General features: G+C 44.5%; 1 protein-coding gene across 1 annotated transcript; it reads right to left on the bottom strand.

Annotated features, from left to right (window-relative positions):
* Window positions 1-10,585: 10,585 nt before the first annotated feature.
* Window positions 10,586-18,422, bottom strand: TGIF1 (TGFB induced factor homeobox 1). Its single transcript, XM_065932528.1, has 3 exons — window positions 18,042-18,422; window positions 12,658-12,884; window positions 10,586-11,661 (listed from the first exon to the last, which is right to left on the bottom strand). Exons 1-3 carry the CDS (start codon window positions 18,055-18,057, stop codon window positions 11,086-11,088), a joined length of 819 nt encoding a protein of 272 aa, XP_065788600.1. The 5' UTR covers window positions 18,058-18,422; the 3' UTR covers window positions 10,586-11,085.
* Between the last annotated feature and the right edge of the window lie 1,604 nt (window positions 18,423-20,026).

Below are 20,026 nucleotides of genomic sequence, written 5' to 3'. Positions count from 1 at the left end.
TTGAAAGAGAAATAATAAAACTCAAGGACTAGTACTGACTTGTAATTAACTGTAGAATTTAATTAAAAATTTGTAAAAAAGACTCAATATTATCTAACCTATCACTCTTAAATATAACTGCATCTTGGCTCTGGAAAAAATGAATAAGAAATTGTTTATAATGATTTTCTCAAGGAAAGGGAACTGGATGGTTGAGGAATAGAGGAGAGGGGGTTTCCCTGGTGGCTCAGATGGTAAAGAATCATCCTGCAATGCAGGAGAACTGGGTTTGATTCCTGGAAGATCCTTTGGAGAAGGGAATGGCTACTGACTCCAGTATTCTTGCCTGGAGAATTCCATGGACAGAGGAGCCTGGCAGGCTACAGCCCATGGGGTCTCAAATAGACATGACTAACACTTTCACACTTTGCATAGTCTTAGTAACTCATTTGTCCTTTTTGCTTTTTGTTCCAGGAGCATTTAGATCCTTTTGGAAATATTAAATGAAATTAAAGCATTGACAGAAAATGCTGGAAAAAATATAACTGTATCTTGATAAGGAACATTGCTATATGTTTGTAACTCAGAATTTCCAATCCACTGCCAGAGTCCCAATTAACTCACCCACACTTGTTATCTGAGGGCCATCAGGATGGATATAACATACTGTGCTTAGTAGCTACTGTACTAGTAAGAGTTCCCCTAAACTGAAGTTTCTCCAGTCTACAGAGTATCAGGCCAGGATACATTAATTTACATACCTGCATGCATGTCCTTGCAAGTGAGCTTAAGAGCCCTGATCCTCCACTGGCAGAGATTTGAGTTACAAAGAGGGACACCCCCAACCCCATTCACCCGTCCGTTTGACATTGTGACACCAAGTATTATTGTGGAAAACACCGTCCAGTTGAAGAAAACGTGCTGTTGCATGAACACAGTGGGCAGAAGGAGAAACAGGAAGGCTGAGATTAGAGTCTGCTTTATGGTTCTTTTGATGTTTTCTGAGCCAACTGTGGAAGTCAGTGAGGCTCTGAGCGAGCGATCAAAGGTGCCTCTGCAGGTTCAGGTTAATAGGGAGCTGGAAAAAAAAAAAAAAAAATAGGGAGCTGGCGAATCAGGACTGCACCTGCCTTTGAACAGCAACACATCCCACCAAGGAAAGTTCATCTTTTAGTCAGACTTGAAGGTGGCGGTCCTTTTAGAAAATGTACACAGGCTAAATTTATTCTTGCTGTGTCTTAGGCCTCTGAAGGGAAAATAATGCTCTGCTTTATATTCTTCCCATAGAAGTATTTATTTATTTTAAAGCTGATCTTTGCCACATGGTGTATACCGCTTAAGACCTCTGGCTCTAACAACTACACAGCCTGGTTTCACAAAAGGTAGATGTTTGGGGATTTGGAAGAGAGGGGTGGAGAGGCACTGTCATAAATCTCTACCTGCTTTTTAAAACTTCAACTGTAGGAATTCCCTGGAGGTCCAGTGGTTAAGACTCTGAGCTTTCACTCCTGAGGACCTGGGTTTGATCCCTGGTGTAGGAACTAAGATGCCACAAGCTGTGCAGTGTGGCCAAAAAGGAAAAAAAGAAAAGAGAAAACTGTGTTATTTGATGAAGCTGTAGCTTTGTCCCAGAGCAGTTACTTCATCTTTATTTGGGGAAATACAGCTTAAAAGATGCTTTTTTTTTTTTTTTACAGAGGAAATTGAAAATAGTGCAGAGTAACTGAAGCCACTAGAATAGATCTAAAGATTCTCACAGTCAAAATAAAAAGCAGAAATGTACTAAACAAGGTAGTAAGCCAAGGTCACAGGCTCAGAAAGCCGATACTTAGAAAGGAGAAAAAAACGCATTGGATAGAAGATTAAGTGTTAAGACTTACACAGAGAAACTACAAAACAGATTTCTTGGCCTTGGAGAGTTCATTATTTCAGGCCCTGGCTCGTCATACAGTTTAGGAAATCAGAAGGATGTGTCAAATCCTGCAAGTCTCCCAGAGAAGCAGATGCAGCCAAGAGGAAATGGAGTGGGGAGGGGAGGAGGTGTTGGAGAGCAGAAACATAAGTGCAGGTACTTGAAAGAGAAAACTTGTATATGATTGTCTGCCAAAGCGACTGTCAAATCTTTACTGAACAGCCTGATAAAAGTAGGACGGCTCCAAGTTTTTTCATTTTAGGCATATTGTGTGGAAAGTGTGAACTTGGGACTTCCCTGGTGGTCCAGTGACTTAGAATCTATGCTCCCAATGCAGGGGGCCTGAGTTCGATCCCTGGTCAGGGAACTAGATCCCACATGCCGCAAAGAAGACTGAAGATCCTGCATGCCACAGGTGAGACCTGGTGCAGCCAAATAAGTAAATACATATTTTTTTTTAAGTGTGAACTTGCAGAATCTCCTAGGGAACATGGCTTTATTATGGCTGGGATCCACACACAAACTGAACTCAGATGAGTCTAGTTCCTCACCTACACAGTAGGAATAGTATCTCTCATCTGGGCTGTGAGGGCTAAATGAGATATACAGCCAAAGTGTTCAAGAGCTATTGTAATAATAATATAACAAAGTGTTCAATAAATATTATATCTTTTCTTTTCCAAATCAGTCTAACAGTTTTCATTTCAATACTAGATTTACAGATGCTATCAAGAAAACCATGTTACAGTTGAAAGGACTTTTGATTCAAGAATGTAAAATATGTGATGGTCCAGGTTGAGGAGACTGATTGTACAAATAGGCTAGGGGAAAAGAAAAGTTAACTAACAAGATATATATATACACTGGCTTTTCACAAACTCATATGAATAAATCAAACTTCAAAACAAAAATCAGGTACTTCCCTGGTAGTCCAGTGGTTAGGACTCCATACTCCCAGTGCAGAGGACCTGGGTGGTTCGATCTCTGGTCTGGGAACTAGATCCCACATGCCACAACTAAGACCCTTAATATAATGAGACAAAAGTTAACACAAATTTATTTTGTGTTATTTATTTTGTCTCATTAGGTAATGAGACAAAAGTTAACATAAATTTATTTAAAGTTTACATTAAGAGTTAAAAGACTATCTTTTACTGTATTTCAATCTACTTCTAGTCTCTAAAAGCCCTATCCTATGAAAATTTATAAGAATACATGCCTTTAAAGTATTAAATATACATATTAGCAATAATTACCAATAATTTGAGACAAGATAGAGAAGCTGAATTTGTCCTAAGATCGTAATTTTGAGGGACTTCCCTTGTAGCTCAGTTGGTAAAGAATCTGCCTACAATGCAAGAGACCCAGGTTTGATTCCTAGGTCGGGAAGATCCCCTGGAGAAGGAAATGGCAACCCACTCCAGTATTTCCTGGAGATTCCCATGAACAGAGGAGCCTGGCAGGTTACAGTCCATGGGCTTGCAAGAGTCAGACATGACTTAGCAACTAAACCACCATAAATTTGAGTGATCCAATCAAATGTGACCATGTTCAAGTTTCAGTAATTTTAATTATAAAGACAACTTTGGAATATTAACCAACAAAACCTAAACTGGCAAGGCTTCCTAGGATAATAATTTACCTTCTAGTTTCCTCTATGGCTTCATTTTCCTTGTCTATATAGGAATATTAAATGCATGTTCAAGTCTGAGTAAATTCTTATCATGGGCTTTTATCCCATTTGTAAGTCATTGACCCGGTGCTTCAAAGGTTGTATATTCTTCAGTGTCTATGAAACATTTCATTCAAAAACTGTTTCCTTGACATTTGGTGAAATCCTCATAGTACTTACTGTGGACTGCATATCTTGATCATGCTGTCCTTGTTTGTCATCTGTCCAATTGTGACTGTCAACTTTAAGTTACTTCTTTTCATCAGCCACAGGCATCCATTGAATATTTTGTTTTCAATCTCAGAATCAAACTCATCTCAGATGAGAGTCTGTTTTTTTTCAGTGAGACCATTTAAAACTTGATCTCTGAACATTGCTTTTTATTCTCTGGCTGGTTATCTAGATAGTTATCTAGAGATAAACTTTATTTTTTGGTTTGATCCAAATGCATGTTTACCTTTCTGCAGTGTTAGGTCTATTGGTTAGTGTCCTGGTTTTACATATTTTATGGGCTATACAATATGTACACCATAATATATACAATATGTGAAATGAAGTCAGTCAGTCGTGTCTGACTCTTTGCGACCCCATGGACTGTAGCCTACCAGGATCCTCAGTCCATGGGATTTTCCAGGCAAGAATACTGAAGTGGGTTGCCATTTCCTTCTCCAGGGGATCTTCCCAACTCAGGGATCAAACCCAGGTCTCCTGCATTGTAGACAGACCCTTTATCGTCTGAGGCTACCAGCTAAAATATGTACAATATAGTATACAAAATATGTATACCATAGTATGAGCCCAAATGGAACTCTCATTGACTAAGTTGACCTGGGTGATAATTTTACAGTAAACTGTTTTTTGTTTTAGCAACAACAAAAGCACACATAGTTTTTTCTAGGTAGGTCTGAAAAAAAATAAACTGTCAGTTCCCAATGTTCTACATAACGAAGAGAAACAATGGCTAAAAAATAGGGCAATGGTTCCCAAATTTGTCTATACATTAGAATCACCAAGGGATCTTTAAAAAATTCCCAAACCCAAATCACAGTTGTTTTCAAACCTTTCTAGGTGTTTCCAATGCGCAGATAAATTTGAGAACTCTTAATTTAGAAGTTTAAAAGTAACTAAAGGATCAGTTACTTTCAAAAGAAAGGAACTTCAAGGAGGTAAGATGTGCAAGTGCATACCTGGTTTCCTTAGGGCACACCTCACTCTTCAGAAGACTAAGGGTAGCAGAGAGCTGCAGCCTTATTGACCTGAGATGTCAAGGACAGAATTGGGGTTGGTGGAGCAGATGGAAAGTTAGGGGAGGAATCCTGGAAAGGAAGGAGCTGCAGAAGGAGCAAACCTCAAACTCTGAACCTAAACTGTGTCAAATCCTCAATCAGCTTGTTCAGGGAGATCCCAGTGAGGCCACTGGACGGCAGCAGCTGGAAGCTGAAAGAACTGCTCAGAGATCTGAGCTACTATCTACTCCAGGGGAGAAGGAGACTGAGGCTTCAGTCCAGCCAAATAAACTGGCTGCCGGAACAAAAATTAACACTCTTCATACGAATGTAGCAGAATCCAGAGTCCTTATTAATATGTCATCCACAATGTCTACCGTATAATAAAATGTCATCAGACAAGCAAAACAGCATCAATATTTGACTCGTACTGAGGCAAAATGACATCAAATACTTTAACAAAGCTATAGTAAATAACTTATAAGGAAACATACTCATAATTAATAAACTAATGGGGAATCTAGGCAGAGAAATAGCAATGATTAAAAAAAAAAAAAGGACTAATTGGGAATTCTGCATGTGAAAAATAGAATAACTAATACTAAAATTCACTGGATGGCCTTAACAGCACATTAGAGATAGTAGAAGAGTTAGTGAATTAAAAATTAATACAAACTATCCAATCTGAAGAAAAAAGAGAAACGAGATTAAAGAAAAACAGAACCTAGGACAATAATGTAATATAAATCTACTGAAGTTCGAGGAGAGAAGAGAAAAAAATTTTTTGAAGAAATAATGGCCAGTATTTCCTAAATTAGGTAAAAAACAAAATAAACTTACAGATTCAAGCTCAACAATTTCAAGCAAGATAATTTCAATTATACCTTTTGTTGTTCAGTCGTGTTCAGCTCTTTGCAACTCCACGGACTGCAGCACGCCAGGCTTCCCTGTCCTTCACTATCTCCCGGAGTTTGTTCAAACTCATGTCCATCAAGTTGGTGATGCTATCCAACCACCTCCTTCTCTGTTGCCCCCTTCTCTTCCTACCCTCAATCTTTCCCAGCATCAGGGTCTTTTCAAATTATAACTAGGCCCATCATCAGTTCAGTTCAGTCGCTCACTCATGTCCGACTCTTTGTGACCCCATTAACCACAGCACGCTGGGCCTCCTTGTCCATCACCAACTCCCGGAGTTTACCCAAACTCATGTCCATTGAGTCAGTGATTCCATCCAACCATCTCATCCTCTGTCGTCCCCTTCTCCTCCTGCCCTCAATGTTTCCCAGCATCAGGGTCTTTTCAAATGAGTCAGCTCTTTGCATCAGGTGGCCAAAGTATGGGAGTTGCAGCTTCAACATCAGTCCTTCCAATGAACACCCAGGACTGATCTCCTTTAGGATGGACGGGTTGGATCTCCTTGCAGTCCAAGGGACTCTCAAGAGTCTTCTCCAACACCATAGTTCAAAAGCATCAATTCTTCGGCGCTCAGCTTTCTTTATAGTCCAACTCTCACATCCATACATGACCACTGGAAAAACTAATAGCCTTGACTAGATGGACCTTTGTTGACAAAGTAATGTCTCTGCTTTTTAATATGCTGTCTAGGTTGGTCATAACTTTCCTTCCAAGGTGCAAGCGTCTTTTAATTTCATGGCTGCAGTCACCATCTGCAGTGATTTTGGAGCTCCCAAAAATAAAGTCTGCCACTGTTTCCACTGTTTCCCCATCTATTTGCCATGAAGTGATGGGACCGGATGCCATGATCTCAGTTTTCTGAATGTTGAGCTTTAAGCCAACTTTTTCACTCTCCTCTTTCACTTTCATCAAGAGGCTTTTTAGTTCCTCTTCACTCTCTGCCATAAGGGTGGTGTCATCTGCATATCTGAGGTTACTGATATTTCTCCTGGCAATCTTGATTCCAGTTTGTGCTTCTTCCAGCCCAGCATTTCTCATGATGTACTCTGCATATAAGTTAAATAAGCAGGGTGACAATTTACAGCCTTGACATACTCCTTTTCTTATTTGGAACCCATCTGTTGTTCCATGTCCAGTTCTAACTGTTTCTTCCTGACCTGCATACAGGTTTCTCAAGAGGCAGGTCAGGTGGTCTGGTATTCCCATCTCTTTCAGAATTTTCCACATCATAGCCAAACTGCAGAAATGCAAAGATGAAAGAGCCAGAGAAAGACATTAGATACAAAAAAACAATGATACAAGTGAAAACTGATGTCCCTTTAGAAACCATGGAAACCAGACAATAAGTGCCTTTCAAGTGATGGAAAAAACAACCCATCATTCTATCTTTAGTGAAACTATCCTTCGAAGATGAAAGTAAGAGTCATTTTCAATGAAAAAAAAAAAAAAAACAAAAACGATTAGTCACCAGTAGCCCTGCACAATTCTCGAGAAAATTCAAACTGAAGTGTCATTTGGACTCTCAAGGAATGAAGAATATCAGAAATGGCTCAGATGTTTAGATGACACCACGCTTATGGCAGAAAGCAAAGAACTAAAGAACCTTTTGATGAAAGTGAAAGAGGGTGAAAACGTTGGCTTAAAACTCAACATTCAGAAAACTAAGACCATGGCATCTGGTCCCGTCACTTCATGGCAAATAGATGGGGGAACAGTGGAAACAGTGACAAACTTTATTTTGGGGGGGCTCCAAAATCACTGCAGATGGTGACTACAGCCATGAAATTAAAAGATGCTTGCTCCTTGAAAGAAAAGCTATGAGCAACCTAGACAGCATATTAAAAAGCAGAGACATTACTTTGCCAACAAAGGTCCATCTAGTCTAAGTTATGGTTTATCCAGTAGTCATGTATGCATATGAGAGTTGGACTATAAACAAAGCTGAGCGCCGAAGAATTGATGCTTTTGAACTGTGGTGTTGGGAGAATTCTTGAGAGTTCCTTGGTGTGAAGAACTGATGTGAAGAACTGACTCATTGAAAAAGACCCTGATGCTGGGAAAGATAGAAGGCAGAAGGGGACGACAGAGGATGAGATAGTTGGATGGCATCACCGACTCTATGGATATGAGTTTGAGTAAGTGCCAGGAGTTGGTGATGGACAGGGAGGCCTGGCATGCTGCAGTCCATGGGGTCACAAAGAGTCGGACACGACTGAGTGACTCAACTGAACTGAGATATTAAAACAAATACTATATACCGGCATAGCTTGCTTTTACTGCACTTTGCTTCACCGTGCTTTGCGTATGTTGTATTTTTTATATCGAGTCTATCAATGCCACAGCATTCTTCATGTCTCTGTGCTACCTTTTGGTAATTCTCACAGTATTTCAAATTATTTCATTTGTATCCTATTTGTTATAGTGATCTGTAATCATTGATCTTTTTTATTCCTGCCTTTGGCTGCACCTCTGCAGCTCATGGGATTTTTGTTCCCCAAACAGGGATCATATCCATGCCCTTGGCAGCAAAAGCAGAGTCCTAACCACTGGACCACCAGGGAATTTCCTCAGTGATCTTTGATGTTATTAAGTGTTGTAAAATGATTATGACTTGCTGAAAGCTGAGATAATGGTTACTTACTTCTTAGCAAATATTTTTTTTTAATTATTTTTAAATTAAGTTAGATACTTTTTTATTGGATTAATGATTCTATACACTTCACAGAATACAGTATAAACATAACTTCTATACGGATTGGGAAACCAAAAAATTTGTGTGACTCACTTTGTGCTATTCTCATCATTGTGGAGGTCTGGAACCAAACCCACAATATCTCCAAGGTATGCCTGTATACATTCTCTTTTCTCTTATTTTTTGAAAAAAAAACATAGTCCTGTTTCAAACAAAAATTATGACATACTGTTGGATTTATCAGTTATAGCTAAAATATATATTAAAAAAACCAAATAAATAAGAGAGTAAATGGAACTATACTGTTCCAAGTTTCTATATTTTGTATGAGGTTGTGTAATATTAATTCTAAGTTGATTGTGATAAATCAAAGATGTATATTGCAATCCCATAAGAACAACCATTAAAAACAATATAGTTTGAAAGAGAATAGGAAACTTACAACAAAGTATGGAAAATATTCAACTAACCCCTAAAAAGGCAGGAAGAAAGGAACAGGGAGAGGGAAAAAAAAAATCCAAATGGTAAACTGAACCCAAACATGTCAATAATTGTATTAAATATAAATCAACCAAATACTCAAAGTAAAAGGCAGAGATTGTTAGGCTAAATTAAAAAGCAAGACCCAAATACATTCTATTTTTAAAGAGATGAGATTTAAACACAAATTAAATGAGAAAAGATATACCATTTAGATACTAAGCATCAAAATTATTTCTATTTGTCTCCAACTTAAACAAATACTTTATTACATGTACTTTTCTAGTTATGTTTATTATATACCAGTTATTTATCCACCCAGCTCTATTCGGGGTGATTTTTCTTTTATTAATGTTTGGCTTTCATTTGACCCTTGACATTTATTTTTCTTCTAAATCACTATGACTGCTTCCTCCTGCTCCCCCCACCGTATGATTAATGAAATGTCTTATCAAGGGAAGCCTTTCAGGATTTGCTGGCCTCCCTTATCTGCACTCAAAGAATTCCAGCCTTTGATCTAGCTATTAAAGCCAGTAATGATTCTTAATTGCCTGCAGTTTATTTCATTTTTGTTTACTTTGTTCCTTTTATATATTTTATTTCATTTTTGGTTTTGTCTATTTCTACGACTCTGAGGTGGGCCTAGGCCAGGCTGACGTGCCCCCCCTTCATTATTGCCTCCCTCTCAAGACTAGAGCATCCGCCTTCTCCTCCCTTGTTTTTCTTTCAACTCTTAGTTGTCCTCATCAGTTTTTCTCTTCCACTTAGAAAAGAGTTTAGCTCTTTTTACTGTAGAGACCTTCTAAACAGAATTTCAAAATTAGACAAACTTGAGTTTGCAAGAATTTTTCTACATTCTTTAAACAATACTGAAGCTCTAACGCTCCCTCAAACTTGGACAATTCATAGCTGGGGCAGAGCTGGAAAGAACATGACTATAATAACAAAGAAACTTCATACTAAGCATGACTACAAAGAATGGTTTTGTGGCATGTGACAAACCCGCTCAACCATGTAAGTGAAAGGAACACCACCAATCCCCTTCTAGCCATCCTGGCTTCATAAAGAATTGCCTATTCCAACAAACTCCACTTGTGTCGGGCACCACTTGTCCCAAACCATGACCTTAGAAAAGAAACCTAATAAATTAACAATTATTTGGCAACCTAATAAATTAACAGAGTTGTGGAAGACACAACTCTGCTGTTTTAACCATTTTAGACAGTGCTTTGAAAAATGATTTTAAACGTAAAGGCCTTACCTAACTGGACCACTGAACAAAAGTTATTTTAGAAGGTAACATGACAGAGGCAATACTAAGAACTGCTTGGGTTGTTGTTTACTTCTGAAAACTTAGGCCACATTCCAGTGCTTCGAGACTTTCCTTTTCAACATGGGTCACAGTTTAAAATATGCAGTCTAGACCACCAAGGGATTTTTGGTTAGCTAAACACCGATGGAAATGATTCATTTCAATTTGTCATGCAGTTTTAAGAAAAGATTTAAGGGCCTGCTATGCCTCCTATCAAGAGTAAATATCACACATCCTGTTTATACAGACTGGCTTGTCCACAGTTGTTCAAAGAGTTAGTGACACCCCCCCCAACTCACACTCCACCCTACCCCCAACTTCCTGCTCACTAGGGTGCTATATTCCTACTCATTTTTAAGAAGTGCCTCCCTCAACAAAATACTCTGTATTACAGGAATTTTTAAAGAAAATACTTTATTATGTCATGAAAAAAATGCATCAATCAACTAGATTCATACTTGTTTGAAAAAACAATTGAAAATTTATTAATTAGACAGTATGTGGGCATCCTGTTCCACATGGGAATGAGAAGATGCTTTAGGTTCTCTAAGTATTGCACAGTCTGAAAAAAACTCCAACGAAAAAAAAAAGGGAAGGGAAGGGGAAAAAAAAAAATCACATGATCTTGGGAACCATCTCACATTATGAATAATCTACCAAGAAACATTAAAAAAAGAAAACCTTTTGTTTCTACAGTAGCTCTGAGTTTATAGTTCTTGGAATGACTGTATTCCATTGACGACATTTCAGTAACAGGAAGCTTCATTTTTAGCAATCCCATGTGCAAATATTAATAAAAAAATATATAAAATAATGCAAATTCATCTTTTGCTATCATCCCAGCAATCATAACATTTGTTTTTGAGAACTCTTTTGCTTGGGGAAAAAAAGGAGGGGTTAAGCCATAAGTTTTGCCTGAAGCTCCATCTCTGCAGCCTGTTTGAGTGCAACATCTACCAGAAGCTGAAATCCACTGAAATCTTGGTTGAGGTCCGGTGGAGTAGGGGGAGGAGTGTTGAAAAGACCACTCTGTGTGTTTGCACTTGGTCCAGACCTACAGGAGTCCTCTGCGTACATGAGGGAGGCGTCTGTAAAGCTGCTGTTGGCCATCTGCTGTGTATCTGCGTTCTGTCCCACACCAACGGACTGGCAGAGAGAGAAAGGCACATCTTTTAATGCAGTCACGGTGGTATGACAGATCACTGACGGACGAGCCAAAACGGATCCCGGGGAGGACGGCTTAGGGGACAGTGGCCTCCCCAGGCCTGGGGTGGGCCCAGCTGCACAAGAGTGAAACGGGCTCTCCTCTAGAGCTGGCATGAGGTTCCTAATGCTCACTGCTGACTCCACAGAGCTGGCTTCAGTCATCTTGGCCCCACGGCGGGAAATTGTGAACCGATTTGGATCTTTGCCATCCTTTCTCAGCATGTCGGGGAGAAGCCTGCGCCGGGCGTTGATAAACCAGTTACAGACCTGAAATTGTACGGGGATGTTTTAGACATGTTAACACTCTGCCAACACGCCTGAGAACCTCCTTCATCTTGTTGCTGAATCACTGAGTAGTGTCCAACTCTCTGCAACCCCATAGACTGTGGCCTACCAGGCTCCTCTGTCATGGAATTCTCCTAGAATGGGTTGCCATTTTCTTCTCCAGGGGATTTTCCCAGCCCAGGGATCAAACCAAGTCACCTGCATTGGCAGGCAGATTCTTTAACCCAGAACTTTCTTGGAGGATGCCTAACTGGTCTCTCTCTTTGCATTAAAGAAGGCATGAAAAGGCTTATAGGAACCTACAAATTTATTTCAAGGTATTCTGAGCCCAGCCAAGAAAGGAGAGGTGCTTCCTGTCATAAACCTCCTCCTTTTCTAATACAAATTCCCTTTTTGGCTTCTCATCATCCTTAAATCCTTTCAGGACAGGAAAAAAAAAAAAAAAAAAGTATACATTCTCAAATGTCTGAAAATTATTTTAGAGAGGAAAGTTTACCTTTTAACTCTCCCCATATTAACCTATTATCTACTGCCCAGCATTGAAGTTAATCAACTACAGGAAAACCTTCCTGTATGAAAAGAGCCACTCCTCCCAGTTACTGATTTTTTTCCCAGTTCAAATGACTATGTCAACAGACAGGACATGAATTACCTCACTTAAGTCTGTCCTTGTTTAAATATCAAACCAGTTTCCTGGGCAATAGAGTAAGATTTAACCTCCTTTTTATGTTTGGTGCATAAAGGAAGGCTCTTTTAGGCATTAAAGGAAATGCTGTTTGACAGATGACTGTCAAGTGTTTCTGTTTCTCTAGATAGCTAACAGTTATTAGCTGTTAGCACTATAAACTTTACAAGAAAAAGATATGCCCCCCCACCTTTGAGTGAGGAGGCAGTTTATGACTTGCTATATAGGAATGCTGTAAAGTGATTCTGGGGGGGGAGGGAATCACACCACCCCTGGGAATGCCTTCTCCTTACCTGTAGTGTAGATAAGTGTGTTTGCTGGGACAGTAACGCTTTTTCTTGCTCTGAGGGGTAGGCGTTGTATCGGTGTTCATACAGCCAATCGCGGAGAATCTGAACGGACTCCTTGGGCAGGTTGCCCCTCCGCCTTCTCTTGCCTGAGCCAGCAGAAGAGGAGAGGTCCAGGGGACTATCCATGCTGTCATCATCTTCAGTCTCACTGCCAGACGCGGCCACAACACCTAGGACAGGACAGAGGCCAGCTATCAGCTGCTTTTATCAGCAGAGCACCTACTGCAAAGCTCACCTCTTTTAAACACTCAGCACAATGGCATTTTCTCAACTTCTGAGAGCCCAAGGAAGCACCGGTGTTTCTTTGTCCTCAAACACCAGAGCTCGTCTGAAATCTGCAGGGTAATTCGACTCGCAGCATATTCCAGATCCCCAGCCCACGGTCAGGTTCCCTTTTGTACCCACTTTCCTACAGGACTCAACGACTCACATTCCTTTTGAGTGAAGCTCAGAAAAGTCTAATCCAACAAACGAGACAAAGCTGCACCCAAGGCGAATAGCGTGCCACGTGTGAAACAGGAAAGGTGGCACAGCAGACGGGATGTGTCTGACAGCCTCCTCGGTGAGGTCATTGCTAACTGGGAAAAACAAGCCAGCCAGTATCTTAATGTGTGTTTCAAGCGCTGTTCTTCCTCCCTCTTCCACTGCAGGTTTTGAAATAAAATGGAAGATTTTTTTCCCACTGATACAAGGAAGGAAAATTACACTCTTAACCCAGTTAGTATTCGAAAGATAAAATGCATGCCAGAATCTTCTGCCAGTTCCTTTTCCTTTTCACTGCTACTTCCTTTTATTCAAAACTAGACACCTACTTTTAATGGACAGCACTAGTCACTTTTTACTAAATACAAACAACCACTGATGCTTTCAGTTTCATGGCATAAAAAGATTTTTCTACTTTTAGTACTTATGTTAAGACCTCAAAAGAAGCCTAATACTGAGTAGATTTTTAAATTTCTATAAACTGCAATTGCCAGCTTAATCTAAACCTAGAATACTACATATCAATAAGCAGGATTCCGCTTTAAATCATTACATGACAAAGAAAACTTGAATATGCAACTCCCAAAGGAAACTCTTTTGTTTACAGGCACTTTAATCCTACCAGAAATTTTAAAAATTCACACACCATAGAGAATATTTAAATCACACTTAGACTGGGTTCCACAAAAATTCAAACTTGGCCCTTTCAGACATTTAAAGATAACTTTGACTTTTTTTTTTCTGCCTCTGCCTCGAAGCATATGGGATCTTAGTTCCCCCAACCAGGAACAGAACCTGAACCCCTGCATTGGAAGCTTGGAGTCTTAACCAAGAAACTGCCCCCAAATTTTGAACTTTAACTTTCCCCCTTTCAAAACTACAAAAGGCTACTCTGACTAAAGAAAATGAATTCTTGTTTTTGAAGCATACTACAGTATGCTCTAAAAACCAGTATTACTATGTAAAAGAAATTAAAGTAGCATGAAATGTAAAGATAGGCATTCTCATTAACGTTGTTGACAGAACCTCAAGTAGTTTACCTTGGTAGGAAATAAAAACAGAATATTCCTCAGAGTGATAAACCATTCAATGGCTTTTAAAGGAATTTTTCCAAAACCCCTTCCTTTTAGAGCATTTGATGGATCACCAGTTAACTGAATCTAACTCTACTTGCTGACACACTTTCAGCTTTGGACAGCAGGGGGCAGAAGGTGCCGGACGGAGTGTCCGCAGAAAATGCAGAAACTTCCAAAGACAAAGTAAAGCAAGTTCTAACAAAAGAGGAGGATGATCTTGCAAATTCACTTCAGCTCAAGGCTTCATGAACAAACAGCCATCAGTAAAAGGCCCCAGAATCCTAAATTTTAACCGCTGCCACATATCTGATGTCTCTTTCCCCAGAAGACTTCATTAAACTGCTTAAAAAAAAAAAGTTTCAAGAAAAGGAGGCACATTTAAAACTGAAAGTGCTTTTCACTGTTGAGCAGATGAAAACCTTTAAAAACCCATGTTAAAATTTGGGTGAAGAAGTACTGACCAAAAAATCCTTAAGAAATGAAAATCTGCACACTGAACAGTGAATTCCCAACTGTAAACTGATAATCACAAATAGTTTGAAACAAACAAAAAACCCCCTAAAGTGTGTCCTTTGATCTGCTTACTTGATTTGACAAGAAGCCGTCACTCTCAAAACAGGCGAGTGACAGAAGGTACCAGTTAAGCAATACCAAACTGCAGTGACTTTACTCAGCTCTCAGTTCACTAGAATCAATGAGTGCCAGGCCTCCGGACGTCTTAACAAAGCTGAAGGAACAGGAAGTTAAGACTTCAGTCCCTTGGCTGCCCCAGCTGGTATTTCACTACAGCAAACCACGTTTGCTGCTGTCAGGGCTGTTTCCATTAAAACTCTCCCTCCGGATTGTGGCTCAACTTGGAAAAACAAAAAGACTTTTCCACGTTACTCATTTCCTATTGTCAAAGAGCTTTTGAACGCTTTCCCGGTTACGACTTGTTTCCAAACGTCTTGCTCTGCTCACGCTTTAAAAAATGTGGTGATGGGGGATGGGGGGAGCTGGGCGGGAAGCGGGGATCACAAGCCTCTTACTCCATCCACATACAAGGAAATGTTGTTTAGACAGCCACAAGATGGCCTATGGATTCCACAACCCTGAAAAGCACTTTCCCCCCCCCCCCCTGAATAGGAACAGAGGGAGCGGCAGAGCACTGGGAAGGGTCAGAGATAGCGGTTGTGAAGTTGGACTTTAAAAAATAAAATCTGAAAGAGGCTAGAAAGGGATCTCGGAATAAGAATAACCGAAGAAAACTTATAAGTGTACTATTAGGAAAAAGCAAACCTAACAAGTTTCCGGATCTTAACATCTCGGGAGAAGTGACAGGAACCCTACTTAACACCCCAGACACTAGATCCAAGGAGCCCACCCATCAGGAGCAGGGAGCAATGACACTTGGGGGATTTTCCTCAACGAGTCTTCTGCTCGTTTGAAAGTCACTTGGGGATATCTTTTTGGCATCCTCAGTTTTCTAAGGCGGGACACTATTATCACTAACCAGTCTTACAACCCCCCGGTTCCACGATTGACCTTTTTAAAAAGTGCTTTTATTTTCAACAAAACTTGAAAAGAGTTTCACAGACTTTCGTAAGACAGGCAGACAATAGTCGGACTCGGCGAGCCCGGCGGGGCCAGGTCTCTTCCGGAGCCCCGGCAGAGGCCGCTGGGCGCGGGGCCCCCAGGTGGCCGGAGGCCGGGGCGGGGGCAGGCAGGGCCGGGCGGAACGAGCCGAGGGAGGAGCCCGGCCGCCGCCGGCCCGCAGGCTTTTGTTCCGCCAGTTTTTCGGCCCCCGCCGGAGTCGCCCCTCCGAGCTCACGAGCGAGAGAGCTCGCCCAGGCCTCGGAGTTTCAGATTACAAGAAGAAACTAGAAACCGGGCCGTGAATCTCAACGTCCGGAGGGGCCTGCCCACCCGCGGAGGATTTGCCAGGAAAACCTAAAAAGGGAAAGAAACCGGGGCCACCTCGGCAACCTCTGCTCCCCCGCACGGGCTCTGAACCAGTCGGCGAAGTTTCCCCTCCAACACGTCACCTTTCATTGTTTCCATGAGTCGGCGCGCGGCGGCAGGACCGCGCGCCCCGGGGCAGCGCTCCACGGAGATTCCCCAGGGACCGGCGGGTTCCTGCCGGGCCCCGGCTGGGGGAGGGGGGCTTCGAGGGAAGCGGAACGGGAGGCACGGTGGGGAGGGGATACCCCAGAGCCCGGGGGTGGCCGGGGAGGATCATCCCTGCCGCCCGCGCCAGAACTCGAACAATGGGGCAAGCCAAGCCCTGCTATCGCACCCCTAGGGGCACCCATCAGAAACACCCTTCCCCCCAACTTATCCCCGGCAGTTCACCACGAGGAAGGGAACGCCTCCCTCCCGGGGACGGTCTGAACCTGTCAGTCCTCTCCAAACTGACACGACACCCCATCCCCCGACGCCCCCTGTGCGCTCCCCGCGCGTGTTTTCTCTCCCAGTCCAGGTAAACATCCAAACTTCTGAGCCCCCCAGGTCCCCGGCGAGGGGACGCGGGGAGTTGGTCCAGCCTCAACTACCAACGACCCCCCTCCCCCGGGGGTGGGACGTTGAGTTTGACTCCCGCCCGCAAAGCGGGAGGTGCGGGGGTCCGCGTGTTTGAGTCACCGGCCCGGGGTCAATCGAACGTAAGTCCAAAGTGAAAACGTGGCCGAGGACACACGCTCTCTCTCGGTCCGGGGCTGCCCCGCTCTAACTTGAGTCTGTGAACCGTATTCGCCGCACGAGTCTGGAAGAACGTGGAGCAGGAGCCAGTCTGGGCATGCGCAGCACGCCCCCCCCGCCACCCCCACCCCCGCGCTGGCTTCCCCCAGCGATTAACTTCTGTTTTGAACCACTCGACATAAATCACAACAGAAAAGCCAGCTCCGGCCCACGACGGAACGTTCGGGGTACCTCCCTGCCCGGGACTCAAAAGTTAACTTCAAAAGGGAGTTAACATTCTTTGACCTTTCGTGGTGGTGGTGGTGGTGTTTTTTACTTTCTTTCTGTGTATTTTGTTTTTAAACCAGACTGACGGCAAGTTTCAGTTGTAAAGCTTCCAGAAGGCCTGGTGGAAACAATGACAGACTCACTCTTTGCATGTCACACTTGGACTCGTTCTCACTGCACGCCCTCAGTCCTAACTCTTCCTCTTGCCCCAAATTCATCGTGGGAAAACTTTTGTGACGCTAGGAATTCCGGAAAATCTTAACTTTCCAAAGGGATCGACCCCCCGGGGGCGATCGGGGGTCCAGAGTCGCGCTCCTCCGAGGGTGAAACGCCCCATCCCGGGAAAAGTCGTGCCCGGACCCTGCCGGGAGCGAGTGGAGAGCCCCGGAGCCCAACTTTCAGACAAAGCGCTGCGACCCCGCGGGCCGGGCCACCCCGGGTCCCGACGGAGAAAAGCGGGGCGGGGGTACCCTCCGACTCGGGACCCCACTCCCCCTCCCCGCGAGAAGCCACGCGGCGGCTCGGAGCGTGGGGTGTCGGTTTGGAGACAATGAAACTTGGAGGCGCACAAACAAGGCGCGGAGCGTGCTTCTTGACAACGTGCCAGCAGCGTGGAGAGGCCCGTCTCCCCACAACAGCCCCTCGTGTTGTGTCTGGAAGGAAAACAGCAACGGCCGTTCCAGACGGAGCTTCCACAAAGAGGACGGCCGCAACTCAGGCCCGCAACCCCCCGGGGCGGAAAAGTCCACCGAGTCACCCGCGCCGCCCGGCGAGCACGTTGCCCCGAGACCCGCGTCCAGGGTGCGCGCCGCCCGCGAGCCTTACCTTTCTTGCTTTTCATTCTGGAGTTTCCCGGCCAGCGCCAGGCGACAGCGGGGGTCTCGAGGGGCCAGGAGCGGGGACGGAGGGGCCGAGTGGTCGTCCTCCTTCCCGGCCGACTCTCCCGTAACTTGGAGGACGCGCTCCAGCCGTTATTGCTAAACCCGGCGGCGCTCGAATCCCAGGCGCCCGCTCCTCGGGCGGAATTCAAGTGACACTCGGGCTTCCTCCCGCCGGGATCTTCTGGCAGCGGGCCGGGGACGCTCCCTCGCCCAACCCGCTCCCCTCCCCACTCCGCTCCTTTGTTCGCGGCTCCTGCTCGGCGCACCTCGGCGCTGTCAGAGTGAGCGAGGCAAGGAGGGAAGGTACCGGAGGTCCTGCCTCCGCCCCCAGCCGCCCGCCCCGTCCCCCGCCCGCCCTGCCGCTCCTCCGCCCCTCCCCCGCACCTTCCAGCAGCCGAGGACCGCTCTGAGCGCCCGGGCCGCGCCGCCTCACCCCGCGCCCCCGGGGCGGCTCTCACCGGTCCCTCGTGGGGACGGCCGAGCCCAGAAACGCGATCCCTTGTCCCCGCCGCGCGCCCGCCGCCCGCATCCCCGGCTTGGCGGCGGCGACACCAGCCCTGAGTTGCTCCCTTGGGCCTTTCTTCCCGGGTCTGGCGAGGGTGCGTTTAGTTAGGAAATTGCAACAGATGGGAAAAAAAAAAAAAAAAAAAAACCACGCCGTTCCCTCCTCCACCCCAGGGAAGAAAAAAACCTCCCCTTTCGATTTTGACAGCTGCCCCAACTCCACCGGCCCGACTCGGGCCGCAGGAGTAGACAACCGCTGCTGATTCAAGGGGCGGGGCTGCGTAGGAAAAGTATTCGGGAAAAGAACCAACTTCCTCCAGGACGCGCGGCTGCCATTGACACGCGCGGGCGCGGAGCGACGCACCCTTCTCCCGGGGCTCTTCCTCCCAAAGCAACAGTAGGGGGCGGCGGGGGGATGGAAGGAGGATGAGACACAGACACCCTAGGCGAAAGTCTGTTCCCCCCGGCTAAAGCTGCGAGTTCCGGCCTGGATTGCAAGGCAGTTTCGAAATCTGACATGTTGCGGACAGACACTTGTCATGCTCACATGCTCTTTAAAAGTCGGTGCCTGGGGATGGCCCGGACGCGCGCCCGCCCCGCCTGAGACTCGGCCTGACACCCCACCCCCGGACCCCCGGGGCCGCTCGTCTGTTTCGGTAAACAGTCTACTTTTAGGACTTAACATCCTGCTAGGGGACCCCTTTCCCCCACCCCACCCCCGGTATTTCAAACAGAAACTAACCATTAAGTAAACATATGTTCCTGTTGGTTTATTTTGGTTGAGAGGCGGGCTCCAGCGGGAGTTCCTGGATGAAATTACCCATTTTAAAAGTCCAGATGCAAAAAAAAAAAAAAAAAAAAAAAAGTCCAGATGCTTTAGGCTGATTTCAAGAAATGCAGCCCCCTCCCCGCCCTCTCCTCTGGGTGTAGTTTTTGCGTGTCTGTCCCGTTGTTTTGAAGTCAACGAACTGTCACATGCCACACTAAGACTTTCCCCATCATTTAAAAAAAACCAAACATAAATAACCCCGGTAGAGACGTCAGCGCCCGAGTCTGCCTCCAGCTTGTGCTCTGCACTTTGTTTTGTAACCTCGATGAAGAACCGGCAGAAGTTCTGTGGAAATAAGGTTCAACCCAAGAAGAAATAAGGCGGCCAAACCATAACTGACTGAAACTTTGGAGCCTCTGTTGTCGGATTACACTGAAAATTAAAGCCAGCCTCCCACCCACTCACCCTCCCCAAAAAAGGCATCCACCCACTCCACCCCACCCCCCGAGTGACTTAAGGCCAGAGTTTACAAAGCTTGCGTGTGTTTGGTGGTGTTCCCCCCCCCCCCAACTACAGGACTTAAAATGAATAAACAAGGAAAACAGCGTCACTCTAAAACGGCGGCAGCCTTTCGATTCCCCCCCACCCTGCGGTGT

This window comes from Muntiacus reevesi, chromosome 4, assembly GCF_963930625.1.
Source record: "Muntiacus reevesi chromosome 4, mMunRee1.1, whole genome shotgun sequence".
Classification (NCBI taxonomy): Eukaryota; Metazoa; Chordata; class Mammalia; order Artiodactyla; family Cervidae; genus Muntiacus; species Muntiacus reevesi.
Note: the sequence above shows the minus strand (reverse complement) of the source record. Positions and strands in the feature narration are given on the sequence as shown.

Excerpts from the sequence above, each read along its gene's own strand:
- TGIF1 (XM_065932528.1), bottom strand. Across the intron at positions 11,662-12,657 it reads CACACTTATCTACACTACAG|GTCTGTAACTGGTTTATCAA; the intron begins GTAAGGAGAAGG and ends GTACAATTTCAG.